The sequence below is a fragment of the Aphelocoma coerulescens genome, chromosome 3 (assembly GCF_041296385.1).
Source record: "Aphelocoma coerulescens isolate FSJ_1873_10779 chromosome 3, UR_Acoe_1.0, whole genome shotgun sequence".
In the NCBI taxonomy this organism is placed as follows: Eukaryota; Metazoa; Chordata; class Aves; order Passeriformes; family Corvidae; genus Aphelocoma; species Aphelocoma coerulescens.
This window is the reverse complement of record NC_091016.1, coordinates 38,743,149-38,766,468: the sequence shown is the minus strand read 5'-3', so window position 1 is coordinate 38,766,468 and position 23,320 is coordinate 38,743,149. Positions and strand designations below refer to the sequence as shown.

Here is a 23,320-nt window from a genome sequence, read left to right as displayed (position 1 = left end):
TATACATTTTCAGTAATTACTGAATAAGTTACAACACGTTTTACCAAAATTAGGGACAAGGACATTTACTGATTGATGTTTTAAATTACACACAGGAATTTTTTGCTACTGATCCCTCCTTGTCTGAAATTAAAGAAGAAATACTTCACTATGATACTTTTGAACAAGAGATGAAAAATTTAAAACCCATTATTCTATTTGGTCCAATTGAATTACACACAGGTATGGTATTTTCTTATCTTGGTATATACAGTAAGATAATGAGTAAAATAGTCACAGAATCATAGAAGATGCACAGGTGAAAGGGACCCACAAGGATCATGGAGTCCAGCTCCTGGCCCTGCACACCATGTGCCTGAGAGCATTGTCCAAACACTTCCTGAACTCTGTCAGGCTGGTGCTGTGACCACTTCCCTGGGGAGCCTGTTCCAGTGCCCAACCACCCTCTCAGTGAAGAACTTTTTCCTAATATCCAACCTAACCCTCCCTTCACACAACTTCAGGCCATTCCCTTGGGTCCTGTGACTGGTCACTACAGAGCAGAGATCAGTGCCTGACCCTCCTCTTCCCCTCATGAGGAAGCTGTAACTGCAATGAGGTCTCCTCTCAGTCTTCCCCAGACCGAACAGACCCAGTGACCTCAGCTGCTCCTCACATGGCTTCCCCTCAAGGCCCTTCACCATCTTCACAGCCCTTCTTTGGATGCTCTCCAATAGTTTAATGTCTTATATCGTGGTGACCTAAACTGCACAGAATATTCAAGGTGAGTCCCCCAGTGCAGATCAGAGCAGGACAATCCCTCCCTTGCCCAGCTGGTGATGCTGTGCCTGATGCACCCCAGGACATGCTTGGCCCTCTTGGCTGCCAGGACACTGCAGACTCATGTCCAACTTTCCATCAACTAGAACCCCCAAGTGCCTTTCCATGGCACTGCTTCCCAGCATCTCATTCCTCAGTCTGTCCCTACACCCAGGGTTGCCCCATCCCAGGTGCAGAATAGGGCACTTTCCCTTGTTGAACTTCACATGGTTGGTGATTGCCCAGGTCTCTCATTTGTCAAGGTCTCTCTTCAGGGCCTCTCTGACTTCGAGGGGGTTAACAGCTCCACCTAGTCTGTGAGCTTGCTTAGTATCCCTTTGAGTTCTATGTCCAAGTCATTTATGAAGATGTTGAAGAACACAGGGTTTAAAATGGAGCCCTGCAGAACCTCACTAGTGACAGGTTGCCAGTCTGATGTCACCTCATTCACTGTAACCCTTTGTCTTCCTTGCACATCAGAGAAGCAGAAGTTGCCTGCTTTGAAGACTAGAGTTCATTTCAGGATCTTGGTGGTGTGTTAACCCTATTTCTTTCAGTGAACAAGCAAAAATGTCAGACTGCTGACTGCACATCCTCATCCAGTTCCTGGATGCAGTTTCTTCTGAATGAGACCACTCTGGAAAACGCTATCTATTATTGTGTGACCAAGAGTAGTAAGAAAGAGTGTATCCAAAAGAATATGGATTTTGTTGATGGTCACAGTACTCCCTCACCTGTGACCACTGCAACAAAGGGACCCAAGTCCTCTAGGTTACAGAACAAGGATATTAAATGTCTTTTATTATCTGGGACAGAAGGTAGTTTCTTGGACTCAGTTTAGGTTTGGGAATTGATTGATTGTGATTTACAGATTCTAACTTCTGGCAGGGTGTGCTAACTTTCTTGAATTACCCCTGGGCTTCAGGAATCATCTCTTTAATGTTAATAGCCACATTATTAAGGGAGAATCTGGAGCTGCTGTAAAATTTGTTTTGTGAGCAGAAATGTTATATGCTGTTAATATCTTTTGCTTTCTTTTACCAGAGTACAAAATGCTGCCTGATAAAATCCTAATTTATTCTGAAAATAAGTTAGAATTCTTGACTTTTCTGTCTCTTCAATGTTGGTTTGTGTTTATATATTAACTGCATATAACATGTGTCACCTTACAGTTTCAGCTGTGAACTAGCCCAAGTCCCAGTATCGAAATCTCAAGATGCCATTTCCTCAATGAGTATAAACCATCTACATATCACAGATCTTTATACATTTGGTTAATTTATATCAAAGCTATTCTCTGAAAATTCACATTAATAAGTAGATATTTTGTTCTGTATTCATCTTCTCTATGTGCTCCACTAGGTAAGCTTACCAATCTCTTTCTTAGATACCATAATATACAATAAAACAACAGAAATATATTTAATTATAGTTGAAATTGTTCTGAAACTTTTAAAATGCTGTAATTGAATTGCTGGTCTGCTGTTTTCTAATTCCTGTTAAAGAACCATATGTGATGATGTGGGCTTTTTAAACAGAAAAATATTAAGATATGGATTGAGTAATTTTTTTTTATTGTTTTTTAAAACCAGGACCACTGAAAACAGCTTTAACAATTGAAGCAAATTCCTGGAAGATGGTCCTCTGTCGTTATTTAAATGAGGAATATAAAAAGAAATTGCTAGGCATTGTGTCGTTCATAAATGACCACATAAAGAAATTGTCTCGACCTCTCTCTGACTTAGATGATGTCAGATTAGCAATGGAAGCTTTATCTACCATTCAAGAAAAGAGACTAGAAATAGATATGTCTATGGGACCTATTGAAGTAAGATGACTTTTAATTTGTTACATTGAATAAAAATTATTAATAGTAATACTATATATTATAGGTGTCACAGGATAAGATAAACTTTGAACTCTAACAATGAGTTCACTGTCTTGAAGGAACTAAGCTGAAGATGGGAAGCAATTTTTTTTTTAATATTACAAATTATGAATCAGGTAATTTGATAGATTCTGTATTAATACAAAACAGAAAAAAATACTATTTCTCAAATTATTAATGCAATCCAGGAGACAACATGCAGAATAAGAAGATGAGAACACAAGACAAGGGAGCACTATGCTCCCCTTTTCTTTTCATTAGCCTTAATCCTCTTCTTACTTTTTCTGTGTGTGTAAATAAACATCTTGATCATCTAACCCCTTGAAATATAGCCAGAGAATATTCACAGAGCCACACATCATGGTATGCTGTCAAAAACTTGCAGTGTTCTTTTAATTCATTCTAAAAGAAGCTGAAAGAAGCTAAAACAAGCTCATTAGTTTTTTAAGTATTTGGTATTTACTTTCACTCTCTGAAACAGTCAGCTTAATAGAAAAAGTTAGTTTTGTATTTTCATCCACCTTTTGAAGAATACATTTTTTAAGATTTTCTTTCTTAAAGACTGATCTATGACACTAGAAAGGAGTTTCAGTAATTGTTTTAACTTTTGCTAGTTTTGTGGTAAGAATGTGGGTTTTGTCTTAGCAATTTATGCAGTGGTCTGTAAGAAAACAATCAGTTCTGTGATCAAAAGATGTAGCGGTAAACTGTGGAAATATAGCTGCCTTCTTAAATATGTATCAAGTATGTTAGAAAGTCTTAGTCTTACACCAAAAAGAAGAACCCGAACAATTTAAACATTTAAAGTAGTATTCACATCTACTAAATGTTACTATTCTTCAGGATATGATAATCATACTCATAGCTGTTAAATAAAGCAAGCAAGAGGAACTGAGAGGAGCTTGCTAGGTTTTACATGTGTAGGAAATGATGCAAACTTTGTAAATAAATAAAAGGTATTAAAAAAGATGAAGAATTAATATTTTTGTTTATTATTATTATTATTATTATTATTATTATTATTATTATTGTGCTTCTGCCACTTGGAGATGAATATTGAAGACAATGATCTTTCCCAAACTACTGACATTCCACTCGTGAATGTTTACTTCCTTCCTACATTAATGTAAGGAGTTCTGTCAATGTCAGCAGGCCTAGTCACGTTAAAAAGTCACTTTTGGATCCTTTCTCTCCTTCTCCAGGAGACGAATAACCCTAGACACCAGTGCAGGCTGGGTAGAAATCAGTTTTGCTGTGTAAGAACTGAGTTTCTTGGTGTACACCAAAGTGAATGTAAGCCAGAAAAGTACCCTTGCAACAAAGGGGCTTAAGGGTCTCCTTACACAAGGAGGGTCTCCTTTTACAAGTTGTGCTGCCAACAGGTTGAGGGACGTGATTCCCTCTGCTCTGCAATATGAGATTTATCTGGAGTGCTGTGTCCAGTGCTGGCCTTCTCGTTACAGACTGACGTGGATATACTGGCATGAGTCCAGCAAATGTTGAATACAATGTGAAGATGAACTTATTTTTAAATAATGCAATGTATGTAGGAGGAGGACCATAAAGCAGAAGATAGGCAAACAAATTGCAGATGAGAACAAGCAATAAGGAAGGTTCATTCCATTACAGATACATATACGTGTTTTTGACAGTTCAGCAAACTTAGCAATAAGGATTTTATAGATGACATGGCAAAATATTTATAGATTTGTAATTTAGTGTGCAAAGTTGTTCAGAGTTAGGAAAAATTCATCAAAATCTGCATTCAGGTGAAATGTAGATAATTGGAATAAAATACCATTGAGATGATTAAATTTTATATTTTCTGATTTTAAATCTGTGGTGTTTGTATATGTTTTCCTAGTATTTCATCCAAGACATCTTTGAAGAAATAGTTTTTCCTGTTGTTCCCTAGTTCTTCATTCCTCATCCTTATTTAAAAAAAGAAAAAGTTATGCCTAAAATACATGAGGAGATTTTCTTTTAAATGTTTTTTACAGATTTGATCTGTGTTCCTTCAAATGAACTTATATTATACTCCTAAGACTTTATTTTTTCATCCAGGAAGCCTATGGCATTTTAAATGCATTTAAAGTGGAAATTACAAAAGAGGAATCAGAAGGCGTTGATTCAATGAGATATGCTTTTAATAAATTAAAAACCCAAGCTGTAAGTACATAAAATTATGTTATTTTTCTTTTGTTGAAAACACGTTCGTTTCTTCAGGTTACAAATGAGTGTGAAACCAATTGTCCATCCTCTCTGTCTTCTCACTCTTGGCATCAGTTGTGCACCAGTGTCTATATCTTCTATTAATACGTTCATTTTCTAATTTCATTTTTATAGGTAACTTTGATATTTAAATATTACTGTAGCTTTTAGATATATATTTACAATCTGCAAGAAAATGTTCTTTCTGCTCTCCTTCATTTCCAGTTTTTGTGTCATTCTTGCCTGATCAGGGAGTTTATTACCCTTAGATTACATTTTTCTAAGAAGTGCAAGCTCTGCCAGTGCCCTTACCCCTAAGTGGTGGTTGTACATTCACCTTTATTATTTAGGACAGCCTTATATCCCTCAACAGCTCCTTTTCAATTGAGTATTTTATGTAATGGGGGTGGTTAGATGGAAATATGTAGATATTTTGTTGAATCAATTAAGTTACATGCTATTCCACCGATCAATCACTCAGGAAAGGACTCAAGAGTCCTTGAGTAAAACTCAAGTTTTACATTTTGTGCAGCTCTTGGTTATTTTTCTCAAGGTTTTGAACAAAGAAAAAGAAATTCATTAAAGAGAAGGCTGAGCCCTCTGTGAGAAGGATGACTCTAATATCTTGAAGTTTGAGGATTTTTGGAGGGAGGAAGGAAAGAGAATAGGATCTTCTTGTTCCATCACCCCCTTGTAATGAAACACATTCCTTTAAAGGCCAATGTGAGATTTTATTATGGTTTTTGGTTGAGGTGGTTTGGTTTTTTCCCCCACATTTCCTGTCAAAAATTTAACATATAGCACCATAAAAGGAAAAAAATGTATTTAGCTTAAAATAATCAATTTTTGTTCAAAAAGTTGATATGTTTTAGTCATAATTTTGATTTATATCTAACTCAAATATCTGTTCGTGATTCTTACAGAAATAACTTTTATTTTAATCTTTTCCATGATAGATTGAAGTCCAAGATGAGTTGGTTGAAGTTCAGCCCAAATTTAAGAGTGATTTGCTAGAATCAGTTGCAGTTTTTCAGGAGGATGTATCACACTTTGAAACAGCGTATGAAACGGTAAATGAATTTAGTAGTGGCATGTAAGGTTTAGACTCAGTGTTTCATTTCAGGAGTTGGGTGCCAGAATTTTGTTCTGCTCAGCTACTGATATTTGACGCCATGGTTTCTAAGCTCTCATCGTTGTAGGTCAAACTTTTCAATATGAAGAAATAGCAGTGCACACAACTCTATAGAGAAAAAAAAGAAACCCTGGTGACACAACTTGTAATGAAATTGTAATTATAAATCACAAATTAATTTAGAAACTGTAGTACATGTTATGGCATCATTGCAAACACACCAACATTAAAAAGGACCACTGTCTGGGTTTTGTTATTTTCAGCAAAATAACAAAGTATGAAAAGTTAGAGTCTAGTCCTGTTGAGTTTAATTAAGTTAAGGAATTTTCAATTCCATCAGTTATCTTTTCTTAGATTTACCATTTTAAGTATTGCATTACCAAGATGCACAACTTGATTGGAATTTGACTAACAAAAAATATGTATTCTGTGGTGATCTATAAATATAGAGTGGCCTTCCATCACTTGGAGAATTAATATTCCATTTTTGTTGACTGCTTATTTGAAAGGAAGGACCTATGGTTCCAAGTATTCCACCTCAGGAAGCCAGTAAGAGGCTGCAGATCTTTCAGGTAAGAAAGTAAACTGTTGAATTTGCAACTAATTAATTAAATCTGTTCTTGCTTATCATAACAAGTTTAACAAATGATAATTTGCATATTCTGTGTAACATTATGTTATCTATAGTTTCTCTCACGTAATATTTTCCTTAATGTGGAAGGATTGATCTGTAATCTTTCTTCAGTTTTCGTATTTTGTGAGCAGAAATCATCAATTTCAAGTAATAAAAGCAGTAGAAAAGGAAAGAGTCAATTACGACACCTTGATAATGGCTTAAAAGAAGTCGGGTTACAAAGCAGTCATGAGCCAATCTTCTCATCTTTTAAAGATCACATTTTTCATTAGATAATTGTCTTTCAACTTGGTATTTATTTGTTAATTCATAGGTCCAGGGACAGTATTTTCTCTATTTTTAATCCTCCTTCTTTTTTTCTGCAAGTTATAGTAACTTGAATAGTACTTTTGTAAGTCTTACATACTGTATAGATTGTAAAAAGTAAATTCTAAGTTTGTGAAAAGCACTGAGTGACTAACAGAAGATTCTTAATCCTTCTAATGCACTAATATGTACTGAAAATTGAGTGATTCTGGTTAAATTTGTCGAATTTCTTGTTTCACCAAGAGAATACTCTGTACTTTTGGGTGCTAGTTGCAAAAATCACTCTTCTTTCTATTTTTGTATGGTGACCATATCCTTTGGACAGCAGTTATACTTTGAAAATAATTGTGTTGTTTGGCACTCTGATGTTTTTCTTCAGGCTATATATTTGTTTAGATAAAAAAATATTTTCAGATATTTTACATATACTTCTAATAGAATTAATAAAAGTTTAAAACTGTTTAATGGTTTATTTTTAGGCAATTTTAAATTACAACTTATAAACTTATGTTTTCATTTGTTCTGTATGAAACAACTTAACCAGGTTAACTTTGACGAGCTGTGGAGAAAGTTTATCACGTACTCGGCTGGTGAACGGTTGTTTGGATTGCCTGTCACAGAGTATGAAATATTGCATAGAGTCAGGTAACTGTGCAAATATGCCTGTCTTGAGTGTGTATCAAGTATGTTAAAAAGCCTTAGGCTTACACCAAAGGAGGAAATATTACAATATACAAGCTTTCCATTTCGTCGAATAAAATAAATAAATACTTAAATAAAAATTTAAAAGTTCTAAAGAATTGGTCAATAAAAAAAATTAAATTTATTTATTATTGTAACATAATGACCCCAGATGATTTTAATGTGTATAAATACTATATTAAGGAGCAATATGCCCTGTTCTAGACATATAGATAGAAATAGAAATATACATATAAAAATAGATGAGTAAATACAGTATTATATATTAAGGTATGGTAGAAAGCAAAGAAGAAAATGTAAGAAAAGGCCACTCTATCATGATATGTGAAGAATTTAACTACAGCTTTTATGGAAGTCTGAATTTTTTGAGCAGCTGTGCAAATGATGATCAGATTCTGAACTTTTTTCACCAGCCATTTCAATGGTTCGCTGATGATTCACGCCAGATGAGGATGTCACTGTTTCTGGCTGGTTTTAGATCAGAGTTTTAGTTCAGATTCAGAGAGTGCTTCTAAGTAAATTGACTGTTTGTTTCCACTTGCCATGTTCTGCTTTGCACTGCAGAGCCAGCTCAGGGCATATAACCTTTTGGACTAAGGGAAGTTTTGGAGAACTAGGCAAAAGCAAAACTTCCCCAGATATGTTTAGTGGGGATATTAGATCCTTAGCCTGAGCCATCTGCTCTTTTTTGGTGGATTTTTAAAAATTAAGTATTCTTTTCTACATTAAGAAATCTCTAATTGTCTACCTCTACTTTTTGTATCTTTATTACATATATAATATATTTAAATATTGTGAGATATCCAGAGAACTGATTGAAATTATTGGTATAATTGCTTTTTTTTCCCAGGAAGGAATTAGGCTTGCTTCAGAAATTGTATGGATTATATGACACTGTAATAAGCACTATCAATGGTTATTATGACATACTTTGGACAGAGATAGATATTGAAAAAATCACTACTGAACTTATGGAGTTTCAAACCAGGTATGTTTAACATATGATTAGTAACAGATGTTAAATGCCTTAAGATTTAGGTGAGTTCAGTAGAGCCATTGATATATTTATCAAAGCTTCCATGAATAAGGTTTATTGTAAAAAAAAAGATTATTCAAGAAGGAATGAAATAACACCATACTTTTACTTAACCAGCCTTTTACCTGTAACTTTGATAATTGAAGGGCATACAATCAGGTGAAGCATTGATCTCATTAGCTAAACCAACCAAAAGGTTAGGAGGACTGAAATTTTATTTGTAAAAGGTAGGTTCTTCAACTTGGATGATTAGCCCATTGATTTTAAGTTTTGAATACAAGAATAACAGATGCAAAATTCTTTCCCCCTCACAGAAAGGTGGGTAGGTGTTAAACATCCAGTTTGACATCGAGCAGGGAGCTAAACCAACATGAATATACCAGCAACCAGCCAGCACTGACAGGTCTAAGCCACACACACTGCTGCTGTATTGTTCCTAATTACTGGGAATATGAAATTATATCAGTGGGAGCTAGAGAAACAAGTGATAAAGGATGCATAACCAAGGATTTATTGTTTTTTTCTGATAAGGATATACTTTATCATTTGCAATGGGGCATTCCTGTGGAAGGTCACCTGCTCAGTTCTTGGTGCGTTGGCTCTTTAAAAGTGTGGTCAAAGAGATGGATATTTATTTGTCTGTTCTCAGGCTTTTTTCCACATTAGAGGTATATAATTTTCATTAGTGAATGGATTCAGAACCACTAACCAAAAGTGGAGGAGGCTGTCATATTTATCTCATTTTCATGTCTGTCTCCATATTGGTATGTTAATACATGCCATCTATTTTACTGGTATTTAAATGGAAGAAAATATTATATTTGTACAAGGATTTCATACGTGACATTTAACTAACTTTTCTTTGTTTTTTCTTTTCCAATAAAGAGTTTTTGATGATAGGCAGCAGATAACTGTTTTAATGGAAATTAGTTTTGGGGTTTTTTTTATTTGCAGGGAAAATATCAGTTTGAGACTATTAAATATTATGACTTGTAAGTAGGGCATTTGTATTAGTTTTTTCCTAAACAGGTAGGCTAGCTGGCATAGAAAATGTTGACCTCAATACAATCCACTTCATATCTCCTTGTTTAAACTATTGTTTAAACAATTCTTTTGACAGAACAGGCATTTACTACTGTATCACTTTAATTTAACTGCAGGTGCCGTAGACTACCTAAAGGCCTCCACCACTGGCAAGCTTTTTCAGATCTCAAGAAAAGAATTGAGGATTTTATTGAGTGTTGTTCTTTGCTGGAAATGATGTCTGACAAAGCAATGAAGCAAAGACACTGGGATCGTATTGCTGAAACAACAGGACATCAATTTGATATAGAATCTGAAACCTTCTGCCTTCGAAACATCATGGAAGCACCAATTCTTCAAAATAAAGAAGACATTGAGGTAGGTACATACATTTTTCCCCTCCTTGTTCATTTTATATTGTCATCAAAAATAATGTGATTGCTTATAAAAGAGTTACCCTCTTTAAAAATAATTACTTCATTGAAGTCCTTGACTCCCAATCAGACCACACAAGTCTAAAACAATTTGTGTTTTATTTAGAAGCTCTTATCTATGTGAGTAATGACAGAGGTAGCAGCTGAAATCTCTAGACACTTGTTTTTAGATAATTTCTTCACATTCCTCCTGCCATTATTTTTTTTTCTTAGCTCTTTTTAAACAGGAAAAAAATCCTCAAATAAAACTTCACATGATCATGGTTACCTAATTTTTTACCTTTGTTGTTGCTTCATAGTTTTGTAGATAAATCAGAAAATTTAAATGAAAACTTCATGCTTAATAATCTTTAATATTAAGACTTTTCTAGATGATTATGCCTTCTTTTGAACCACATAACTTCAAAAAAACACCTCATACAACTTGTGAAAACTCAGTGGGGTTTCCATGTTTCATACAGTAAAGACACATGCAAAAACTTATTGTATCTATGTTTGATTTATATGGGAGCATTCCAAGGTGATCTGCTTAATTTTGAATTAAGCTCTGATTTGAATAGAACATTGGACTTGACCTCTCCAGCTTAAACTATTCTTAGATTTTGTGATTCTATAACTGAAATGTGGTAAGAGTCAGAGTCCATCTGGTGATGAGTCTATATCACTACCCCTCCTCAGCCTTGTAGAAATTATGATCCAAAAATCTTTTTACACAGAAATAACGAAATGTGAAGCCCCAGAAAATATATATCCATCCATTCCCATGTGTGCTTTTTTCAGTTATCCATACATATAATTTGAGTGAGTAAAATTTGTACTGTGATATCTGCATTTTTTAATATTCTATGACTAGATGTGCAGTATTAGGAAAGATTTCATTTCACAAGATTAGAGAGTCTGAAATGTGGTTCTTTCTTTGCAGGATATATGCATATCTGCTATGAAGGAAAAGGATATAGAAGCCAAGCTATCTCAAGTCGCTGAAATCTGGGGAGTCCAAAGTCTGAGCTTTTCACAGTTCAAATCAAGAGGAGAGTTACTGTTAAAGGGAATTGAATCAGCAGAAATTATGATACTGATGGAGGACAGTTTAATGATACTTGATTCTTTGCTGTCCAATAGGTACTTGGAATTGTTCATGTATGGCATTTTCACAAACACACTGCAATAGCAACGATACTATTATTGAGCTAAATCAGCAGTAAATCTGAATTAAATATTTTTTTAATGAAAAAAAGTGTTACAAGGCCTAATGAAAAGCATCCTTATGTGAAAGACTTCCATGCACATTCAATTGAGACAACTTTTGTCTCAATATACTTGAATGTAATCAAGGTGGTAAAATCTTTCCACGAGGCTGTTCTTACTCTAAGTGAAGTAAGAGTTAGTTTGTTCTGGGTGTGGGGTTTTTTTCACCATTGTAAGAATTTATTTTATAATAGCTTTATTTAGAATTAAATAATTTATGCTTCTCATCCTCTTTTAGATACAATACTGCATTTAAAAAGCAAATTCAGAGCTGGGTTTATAAACTAAGCAACTCTTCACGCATAATTGAAGAATGGCTGGTTGTGCAGAACCTCTGGATTTATCTGGAAGCTGTTTTTGTAGCAGGAGATATTGCAAAAGAGTTACCCCAGGTAAAATTTACAATGCTTGCCTATTATTTTGTATTAAAATCTTTCTGTGCAATAGTTTTCAACATATTATGCTTTGGTTTTCCTACATATAGGAAGCAAAGCGTTTTCAGAATATTGACAAGTCATGGGTAAAAATAATGCAACGAGCTCACGAAAACTCAAATGTAGTTGCCTGCTGTGTTGGAGATGATACCATGGAACAGCTTCTCCCTCATTTACATGAACAGTTGGAAGTATGTCAGAAATCACTTACAGGGTATGAATTGTTTGGTTTTTAATGCTCTATTATATTGTAAATAATTTGTATGAAACATTAATTCCAGTATTTCAGTCTTACTTACACCCCTATATAGAAAAAATTGCAACCTGAAGTAGTTTAATAAAAATTTTGTTCAATTTTAAAGATACCTAGAGAAGAAAAGACTGCTGTTTCCAAGATTCTTTTTTATTTCTGATCCTGCACTTGTTGAAATTCTTGGACAAGCAAGTGATTCTCATACAATCCAGGTACAAACTTAGTGATTTTTTTCTACTTATATAAAAAGAATTAGAATATGGAGGAGCATTTAATAATATGGGATGCAAACATTTTCTTTTTATAAAGTTTGCTTGAAAAAAAAATTGTTTCTTGCTCTCTGTTTTTTAACAAACTGTGAAATGATACCTGTAATTCAAAACAATCTTCAGAATTCAGAACACTAGAATATGATTTCATCAAGTGATTTGCTGGTGGTTTCTTTCACAACTAAACTAATAGAAGGGACCCTGTGAGGCTTTCCTGCTTTGCATATTGCAAAATTCATCCAGCTAGTCTGGATTGTTATTGAGGGTTGATTGAGATAAGCCAGTTGATCTGTGCTGGATCATCTCTGGAAACTGTAAAAACGCAGTAGACAGATAAAACTCTACACAACCATTTCTGTAATCATTACCTACAGATGGCCAAAAATTTATCTGTAGGTTCAGATGAACTTTTGCAGGATAACCTTATTTGAGATTTTTTTTTTTCTGTTTCCTAATGCTAAATATTTACATTGAATGATTCCTGAATTATCCTTACAGCCACATCTGACTTCCATATCTGACAACATAAATGAAGTAGAGTTTCACCCAAAGGATTATGATCGCATACTGGCAGTCATATCAAGAGAAGGAGAAAAAATTTCAGTAATTATCTGATTTTTTTTTTCTAGAAACATTAATAGATAAACAATTTTATTATTGAACATATAAGATGTATTGAGGTGAATTATTGTTAATTAAAAATAAATATTTCAAGGATTGTTTTTAACAAGACTAGAATATGTCTTCTTTAAATAAGTTTTTTGGATATTAATTGAAGTAAAATCTGTAGCTGTCATGAATAGAAATTTAGTAACTATGTAGTATCTCATATTCGTGAATAGAAGGTTGGTAAGTATGTTCTATTTCACACCTTTTACTTTCATTAATTTTATAGTTGGACACTCCAGTGCTTGCAAAAGGACCGGTAGAAATTTGGTTGAAGATTTTATTGCAAGTTCAGCAGAAGTCATTGCATGGCATAATTAGGGCAGCATTTTACCAAATTAGTGACCCAGGATATCAGTTGCTGATTTTTCTTAATCAATTCCCAGCCCAGGTAAGAATACAAGATGTGGATGTGTGTGTGCAGCCTGGCTTGCATATGGGGGCAGGTGCAAGGTAAAGAGCACGTGGGATTGCCTGTATGAGGAAGTTTTCATAAGGGAAACAAGGGGAAGGATCTGGTCAGTAGAAGGCAATCCTTAATCACTTCAATTATTGGTACCCAGATATAGCATAGTATTTTTCTTGCCATCTGCTTTAAATTTAGGTTTTTTTAATTCTCTTGGAGAATATAAAGTAGAGCTTGTATTTTCTGTAATGGATATTGAATCCTTTCAGCTGCAAATAAAATTGCATGTGCAGATTGATTTCTCTCATAATTTAAGATTGCAAGAACTATGATTATGATTATTTATCTCATAATTTACAAGATTTGCCTCCTAGTTCATGTATTTGTCACTATGATAGTGCAGTCCTAGTACAAGGCTATGTTGAAGGATTCTAGAATCTCCTCCGTCTTACTGATAATTCATAAATTTCATTAAAAAGTAATGATCTGTTTCCCATCCTGAATTCTGAATCTGTAATTTTCTGATTGGAACAGTGCTGGGTGTAATTTTTAATAAAAATTCTGCAGATATTAAAACTGGCCAGTAGGTTGCTATTTAAAAAAAAAAATCAATACATTTAAATATTTAATAGAATTATCCTAAAGTATTTATGATATAATTGTGTGTTGTCTCAGCAGTGTTTATTTGAAAATTTTCACTGCCTTTAACAAATAAGGGCTGTCTTGTTTGCATGTCAGACATTTTGATGTGGCTTTATTACCATCTGCATTTCACATCTTCCTAATACACATGTTCTCATGGTCAAAAAATTGCTTGTGTTAGAAGGGTTTGGCCAAGAAATTTTTACAAAGTAAAGCTGTGTTAGAGAAGAGAGAAGAAATTGGGCAAAATAGTTACAAATGAAATGTTTTCTTCAAACTGCCTGTTTCCTGGCTCAGCTGCTGCTGATATAGGTAGCATGAAATAGTCACATCCAAAATTTATTTTATTTATGTTTGACTAGTTGGTCATTCTAAAATTAATTCTTTTAGACTCTATTTATGATATCTCACCATTTTAAAATCATCAGGCTATCTTCTAAAACACAAACTCTGTAACCATGAACTCACTACAAGCATAGGGAGCCGGAAAAGTAGAAAGAGATGTTGAGTAAAATTTTTAGGGCTTGTTGCTTTGTGAATATAGAAATGTGGGGAATAAAGGTAATAAAGGGATACAGTGCTTATGTATCATTTTTTGTTGTGGGTATTGTAAATCAAAAGAAATCTGAGACAGTAGTTTATGTACAACATTCTGTAACTCTAGATTGATTTGGAAGCAAAATAACTTGCAGTTCAGTGTTCTCTAGGCTGTACTCTAGGCATGACAGAATGTTACAAGGCAAGCCATCCTGTGGTCAGTGAAAATGCACAGCATTTTAATGTTCTTTAATTAGTTACAAATAGGCAATGGGAAATTTTCAGAAGGTCTTTTCCCCCCCGAGCCACTTTAGGTTTGTACTACTGGAGTACTCCAAAGGATTAGAAGTGAAACTGACACTAGTCCTTAGTTTGAGTGTATCTCACTGTGTGACAAATGTTTGTAAAATTTGTAAGTGCCTTTTCAGCAGGTTGGGCAGCAGAGCCAATTAATTCAGGTGTGGTGTCCTGGTGGGATAGATTCATGCTGGATATAGTGATATTTTGGAACTGTCTACACCATAATTTATTGTTCCTGTTATACCTAAGGCTCGTGTAACACAGCTGGAGTGCAACAAGTGATTAGTTTGTATATTTTTCATGTATTACATTTTTAGGTTGGATTACTGGGAATTCAAATATTGTGGACACGTGATGGAGAAGAAGCTCTGCGCCATGCTAAGGATGACAAAAAAATCATGGATGTAACCAATGCTAGATTTCTGGATATTCTGAATACATTGATTAGCCAGACCACACAGGATCTTTCCAAGTTTGAGAGAGTGAAATTTGAAACACTTATTACCATTCATGTGCATCAGCGTGATATTTTTGATGATTTGGTAAAGTATGGATTTTGATTTCTGAAAGCTAAATGCGTTTTCTATCATAATACTCTTTCTTATATGTGATAGTTACAGTTACATGTGTATGCACATGTAAGAGAAAGATGTCCATTATCTCACCACAGTAAAAATAATACAATTTTGCTAAAACTAGAATAAAATTAATTAGTTCTGTCAGCTAAATATTTTTGCCAAATGTTTACACTTTTCTTGGAATATTTAAATTTTCCATGCCTTCCTATAGAATTTTTTTTGGTAGACAAAACTTAAAATATTTCCTTCCTTTGAAAAACTGTTCTACTACTCCTTACTTGCACAACTTAAAAAGCTGAGACTGCTGAGGGTGTTGTAACTGTAACATCACTGCCTCATGACTTTACAGAATCTCAGTTGGCACAAGGCTGCACATTCTCAAGGAGACTACACAGAACAGAAACAAAAAACCTACTGAAATCTGCAGATAGTTGCAATCCTATACTTGAACTTTTGAGACTGTGCTAAACTGTTACCATTCCTTTATTCTTCGAGCAATGGCATCCTTCAACACTGTCCCTCACATATTTCCAGAGGCTTTTTAGATACAGCATTTGGTTCTATGCCTCAGTCACATCCTTCCCTCATCACACCCTTTGTTGCAATGTGTTTGGTGGATTTAGTGGTATGCTATTTGCATTTCTCACTTGGAAAGCAGACTGTCCTACCAAAGCAGTTGAAGATTTATTTGGTGACACAGATGTTGGGATGATCGGGTTACATGGTCAAGATGTTTTTAATATCAGTTTAGCATACGTCTGAAGATGTTATGTGATGTTTATTGTATTTAAGTTTACTTACACAAGATCTGAGTAATCACTCATTATTCACATACAAATCAGCATTTTATCACAATTGATAAAGGCAATAAATGTAGGTGCTCAGTTATAACACATTTACTTTCTTTTAAGGTGAAAATGAACATCAGAACACCAACTGATTTTGAGTGGTTAAAGCAGTCTAGATTCTACTACAAAGAAGATTATGATCACGTCATCGTAGCAATTACAGATGTTGATTTTATTTACCAAAATGAATTTTTGGGTTGCACTGATCGTCTGGTTATAACACCTCTTACAGACAGGTTAGAAAAACATTTCTAGATAAGGAGTACTTTTAATATCTATAGTGTTTATTTAACATTTATCTTTTAAGAGAAAAAATCTGAGTTAAGTTCTGTGTGGGTTAGATCATTCATGAAAACATTCTCACACATTTGCTTAATATACTCTTTTAGAAAAAGTAAAGTAGAGTCTCACTAATCTGTACATTTATCACTGCCCAGTCTTAAAAGGAACACTTAGTAACAGAAATTCATTGTTTTAAGGTTATATAGTAACATATAGTTTAGCAGTATACTGAAGAGAAGATTTGGTCAAGTATTTCAAATTTGGTAATGAGAGAATCTCTAAAGATTCTATGGCTTCTTTGAAAGTCTAAGAAAAAGTCCTAACTGTATGCACTCACCTTCCATTCTTCTGTAGCCAGGCAAGTAAATGGCCATTTTGTTTCAAATGTGGCTTAACAAAGAACTATATTTCTTTTTTCCGCTTGGGAATTTCTTTGCTTCCTTCCTGGTCCAAGTTCTTTCTCCATTCGATCCTTTCTTGAGATGTCACTTTCAACCAAATGAGAAAATAGAAGACCAAGAGATACTTCATTTGCAAAAAGGTCCCTTCAAGAAATAAAAATAACTTCCAACCTACGATCATTTACTTTGGTATCTATATGGTGTGTATGCTTCTATGACTTTTTGAATACCTTTATTTCTGCAGAAGAGGTAGAGCTGCTATAGTGACAACATGGAAAGTTAGTAGATTTCTGCAGTGAACTGTATTGCCCTCAGCAATTGAGTATTTTTGACACAAAACTGTTAAAATCTACCCCAAAATTGATTGAAGTATAACTGTATAGATAAAGCCTTCCTGTCACTTCAGAGTTTGTTATTGTATAGAAAGCAAGAAAGTTCCTGCAGTGCAAGTTGGGCATAGTAAATTACAGTAATTCAATCTAAACTGAGGAAGTAGTTAGCTATAAAATTCTGATCAGTTATGGATTAAAACCAGAAATACTTCAGTTAGAATGTGTCCAAATTACGTTGATTTGACAGTGAAGATGCCCCATTGCTTAATTCCTTTAGCATTACTCTTCCACACCTTGCCATGAATGAAAATCATAACTAAGGCTCGCATATAAGTAAAACTGTAGTCTAGACCTTTTAAGACTTTAAAAAAAAAAAAAGGGTAAAGCTTAGGGTTCTTTTTTCCTAGAATTGTAACTATTTCTTACCCACAACTGGGGAAGAGGCCATCCATATATCCTTATTCTTTCACGTTTGAGGATATAGCCAAAGTTACATAATTAAATGTATGCAGGTTAAGATGCTGCAGAGTATGATGACATAGCAGGATTCAACAGCAGAATGTGCTCTTTATAGCTGCCAGCAAAGTTAATGAGAAATACCTTCATGGGATATGCATTGATTTTTTAGCTTGTTAACACCAGGGTTTGTTTCTTTTGTTGTTTGTTTGATTTGTTGTTTCTTTTTTTTCTCTTATAAGTAATATTTAAATGCTATATTTTGTGCCTTTTACCTCTCTGAGCTTCTTGCACTGAAATCCATGGAAATGCCTTACGAAGAAGTAGCATTTCAACATAGGGGCTGTAGAATCTATTGCATAACTTGATCTGTATTTTATATGTATGCACTTACATCTTTAATCTAATTGAATTTATTAACATCAATTAATATTTGTAGGTGCTATATAACTTTAGCGCAAGCTTTGGGAATGAACATGGGAGGAGCTCCAGCAGGACCAGCTGGAACTGGTAAAACAGAAACAACGAAAGACATGGGAAAGGCTCTGGGAAAATACGTAGTAGTATTTAACTGCTCCGATCAAATGGACTTCAGAGGTTTGGGTAGGATTTTCAAAGGTAAGATTTCTTCAAACAGGGTAGAAGAGACTTCCACAGGTCATTTAGCAAGTGCAGGTAGAGCAGGGCGCTCAGTACCTTCTTTGTGTTGGGTTTTGACTGTCTCCAGAGATGGACGTTCTGCAACACCTCTGCTCAAGTGTTTTGACCATTCTCATTTTCACATTTTTTATACTTCCACTGACTTAGAATCTTTAACATTGAAGCATGTGTCCATTGTCTCTTCTTCTTCCTCTGTGACTCTGAGACAAGCCTGGCTCCAATTTCTCAGTGCCTCTTATTATCTAGTTGTAACAGCAATAGGCTTTGTCCTTCACTTTCTCTCCAGGCTCAACAAATGCTGTTCTCTCAGCTTCTCCCTCTGTGTCATGTCCTCCTTCCAGCCACTGACCATCACAGCAGCCACTTGGTGCACTCGTGCAAATATATCAATGTCTCTCCCCTACTGGGAAACCCCAAAGTGAGCATGGTGCTCCAGCTTCTATCTCACAAGTGCAGAGTAGAGGTGAACAGTGATGTGCCTCACCCTGCAGGCTACACTCTTGCCCAGTATGCAGCTGCCTTCCCCTGTTACAAGGCTAGAGCTCTGATTCATGCTTAATTAGTTGTTAAATGGAGCAGCAGGTCATTTTCTGCAAAACTGCTTTGCAGCTGGTCAGCACAGAGCTTGTACTGCATGGAGCTATTCTGTTCTCAGTAAGGGACTTGAACTTCATGAGATTTCTGTCATCTCGTTTTTCAGAGTAATGGTATTGTATGTATTGGGAAGCAAGGGGCATGAAAGTGGCTAAAGCTGTGGGTTTATAAACATATTGCCCATTTGAAAGTCATAAAAATTTTAGAAAATCTTTGACTGACACAATTCATGACAGAATGTCTTTTTTTAAAGAGATTTAGCCTTAACTGCACAACACGAATAAGCCCTGAATGACTTGCATAAATTATTCACAATTAAATAGCAAGCTTTCAGTGTACATGAAAGAAAAACATGGCTTACTGGTACTTTAACATCATTTGGGAAAAAATGCTGTTAGAAACTTTCTTATAAAACATTGTGAAAAGAAAAACAATTGTCTTAGGTGCTACTACGTACATGTTACTTTTCCAAACAGAAATTAGGAAACTGTGAAAATAATCCTGTACAAAAATATTCTTGTTATTAATATGTACTTCTAGATTTCTCTTTAAATTTATTTTTCTTTCTCTGGGTTTCTCTCTTTCTTTCACACACATATTCATACTTTGAATGTTGTTAATATCCTGTACTATTCCATGAGAAACTTGTTTAGTGGGAACTTAAAATGGTAAAATAAAAACCATGACTTTTTTTTTGTGACATTTAAGACTAATGTTTTGTAGCTCTAAGTCACTTATTTTTAATTTTTTTGACTAACAGTGCAGCTTTTTGAAAATAATTGAATGCTACTCTACAATAAAAGGCTATATTCACAGAATGATCTGTACAAAATACTTACCAAATGCCCCAACTTATCAAAATATTTTTTTCAGACTTTGATTCTTTTTTAAGCATTGTGCATAAATCAAATAATATTAATTCAGACAGATATGGAAATAGTTAGGTAGATTGAAGGAAGGTAGGCCTTGACCACAGGGCAATAAATAAAACTAATGTGATTTAATTATTTGCAGCAAAAGTCATTTAGCTCAGATATTCAAATATGCATGAAGGACAAGAGATAATATTTTTTTCTTTCCCTGTTTTAGGTCTTGCACAGTCTGGATCTTGGGGATGTTTTGATGAATTCAACCGAATTGAGTTGCCTGTCTTGTCAGTAGCAGCACAACAAATCTATATTATTTTAACAGCAAGAAAAGAAAAAAAGAAGCAGTTCATTTTTGCTGACGGAGACTGTGTAGATTTAAATCCAGAGTTTGGAATTTTCCTAACTATGGTAAGTGTAATAATAATTCTAGACTGACAAATTATACTACATAGAGGTTAAGTGACAAGGTGAAGATAAGTGGTCTTACTAATAAAATGATGTCAGTATAGAATTAGACTGAAGTGCACAATACATAAATAATATGATTATTTATGAATGGCACACCTTCATTTTGACTTTAATACAATTGAAAGGGTTCAATGTCCCTTCATTGCTGTATTGCTATTCACCATGCAGACTAAGAGTTTGACCAAACTTGCAGAATTCTCTGTGCTCACTGAGAGGACTGAAACACTAATGCACTTTACTGCTGTATCTTTAATAATTCTAATAATAATGCATTAATAATGCACTAATGCTTTAATGATATTAACATATTAGTAGTTTAATAGTATTAATACTTTAATAGTATTAATGAGAAAGATACTGTAGGGAGGGGGGAAAAAAGAACCTTCATTGAAAGGAGATGTAAGAAAGATAGCTTTCAGGGACACACATCTTGACTGATGGATGCCTACATGGATATGTAAAAATTCTTTGATTTCCCAGAATATTAACTTTTAGCATATGCTCTCTTGTTGCCATAGGATTCTCGAGGCTTTATAGCACTGTTTTCTGTAATCTCATGGGCAGGAAATTTTAAGGTGTACGTTTCCTAATGCCAAGGCAGATGGCAATCCAAGATTACTTTATGGGAGATTAAAATTATAATAATTGATAGGCAAGACTTTTAACTCTGAAGTATTTATACATGCATTTATTTTTATTGAACAGTAAAAAGGCAGCTATTTTGACTGTTGTAAATAAATATTTATAAATTTTGACTGCTGTAAATAATTATTAAAAATGCATAATGATGCATTATGTTTTCTTATTTAGAATCCTGGATATGCTGGACGTCAAGAACTACCAGAAAATCTCAAAATTCAATTTAGAACTGTTGCAATGATGGTTCCAGATAGACAGGTATAATTCCTGACTAAACTGAAAGGAAAAATGTATTTTAATTTGCTGACCTGTCTTCAGGAGAAACTAACAGAATTTCTAAAAATAATTGTATTTCAGATAATTATAAGGGTTAAACTTGCAAGTTACGGATTTATTGATAATGTGGTCTTGGCTAAGAAGTTCTTTGTTCTTTATAAACTTTGTGAGGAGCAGCTCACTAAGCAGGTAATGTTATGTATTCCCTTTCTTTTGTCTTTGTATTCACACAGTAAAACCTCCTACTTTTCACGTTATGCAGATTGTTTCTGAAACATCACTTACATACTTTTTACAAAATACTGAATTACTTTAAATATAATTTAAACAAATACCTCTGTAAAATTTCTGAATAAATTGCTATATTAATTCATGAATATGTAGTTGTATATGCACCTTTTTTTGTTAAAAATGATGCTTTTTAATTAGTTGCAAGTGCATGAGGTTCTCTGCCTAAACAAGTCAGCCAGACAAAAATTATCCTAGTCATATAAATTGTCTGTAAGAATTATCTAGGGCTAGGGTAAGTAGTTGGAAATTGGAAACTGGAAACCACAGGAGAAATGTCTAGTTTGATTTAAGTTGCTCATGTCCCCACAACACTGCCTTGATCTGAAGTCTGTGCTTTAAGATGCCTTAGTTGGAAAGACATGGTATAGAATGGAACTATTAGTGCTTTAGAACCCTGCTGTTCACAGCTATAAAATATTTGCTATATGGCATGATAAATGGTTAAATGAATTAAATTTAAATTAGAAAAGAAAAACCTTATAGCACACACACATCTTCCTGAAAACAACTTTATTATCCTTCATTTATTTGAACAGAATAATTCCTAAGCAACAACAACAATTCCTATTTTAGCTATCTTTTCCAGGCAGGACAACTGTACTATACAATATGCAAGTAAATCTTGATATACTGATGAAATAAAGCTAGAGAACTTGTTACTGATATATAAGTCTTCTTCCACTCTCTAGGTCCATTATGACTTTGGTCTGAGGAATATCCTTTCAGTACTGAGGACTCTTGGAACTCAAAAGAGAGCCAGGCCAACTGAAGGCGAATTAAGTATTGTTATGAGAGGGTTAAGAGATATGAATCTTTCTAAGCTGGTAAGAATCTAATTTACTATTTTAGCACTATGTAGAGGCAAGCCTAATAGATATTTCATGGGTTTGGTATGAGATTAGAAAAAATTTCAAACATTATTTTCTTTAAAACTTGAAACAGGATAACCTTCAGGTTATCATTAAACAGCATAGAGAGTTTATTAGACTTGTAAAGAGTGTTCATTATGCAAACATTCAAGTAGATTAATAGTGGCTTACCTGTGCATGTGACTTTCAGTGTACTGACTTGTGCCCAGACTGAGTACTGTACCATAAGTAAATTGAATAATTAGTATCCACTAAATCAGACTTTTAAAGATTTCTTTCCAGATAGGGTGTTCTTTCTAATATATGCTGCAAGTGGTTTACAAACCTATTTTATAAATAGATTCCAGTGTCTACTCAGTGGCAAATTTCTTTCAATTCTGAATTTCTCTTTTGCATGGCTTGTGGATGACATTTTCAAAATGCTGTTTTTGTAGCAAGCTCTCCTGTTAGTTGTCAGTAAGCATCTGTATTTAGAAAGTATGTTATTACTGCATATTCTTTTAAAACAGAGACTAATGTTGATTTGGAAACATTCTTCGGATAACCTTTCTTTAAACATTTAATAACATTTTTTGTTTCAGATAGATGAAGATGAGCCTTTGTTTCTCAGTCTGATCAATGATCTCTTCCCGGGGTTGCAGCTGGACAGCAGTACCTATGATGAGCTTCAGGCTGCAGTAGCTCATCAGGTTGAAGAGGCAGGATTGGTTAACCATCCACCATGGAATCTTAAACTCATTCAGGTAAAACTTTTTTTCCTAAAACATTCTTTGCAATCAGGAGGCAGAACAACGTGTTTGTGGTTAAACCACTGTCTTACCCAAGAACCTGCACATCT

General features: G+C 34.3%; 1 protein-coding gene across 1 annotated transcript in view; it reads left to right on the top strand.

Annotated features, from left to right (window-relative positions):
• Positions 1 to 23,320, top strand: part of DNAH8 (dynein axonemal heavy chain 8) — a 120,052-nt gene that overhangs the window by 36,585 nt on the left and 60,147 nt on the right. Inside the window, 22 exon segments of the mRNA XM_069008487.1 lie at positions 96 to 222; positions 2,391 to 2,626; positions 4,751 to 4,855; positions 5,854 to 5,967; positions 6,539 to 6,601; positions 7,514 to 7,614; positions 8,522 to 8,659; positions 9,868 to 10,108; positions 11,087 to 11,286; positions 11,651 to 11,804; positions 11,897 to 12,060; positions 12,209 to 12,311; positions 12,867 to 12,971; positions 13,264 to 13,425; positions 15,237 to 15,461; positions 16,409 to 16,581; positions 18,256 to 18,434; positions 20,160 to 20,347; positions 21,218 to 21,304; positions 21,404 to 21,511; positions 22,303 to 22,437; positions 23,064 to 23,225. Coding sequence (XP_068864588.1) covers positions 96 to 222; positions 2,391 to 2,626; positions 4,751 to 4,855; positions 5,854 to 5,967; positions 6,539 to 6,601; positions 7,514 to 7,614; positions 8,522 to 8,659; positions 9,868 to 10,108; positions 11,087 to 11,286; positions 11,651 to 11,804; positions 11,897 to 12,060; positions 12,209 to 12,311; positions 12,867 to 12,971; positions 13,264 to 13,425; positions 15,237 to 15,461; positions 16,409 to 16,581; positions 18,256 to 18,434; positions 20,160 to 20,347; positions 21,218 to 21,304; positions 21,404 to 21,511; positions 22,303 to 22,437; positions 23,064 to 23,225 — 3,270 coding nt within the window.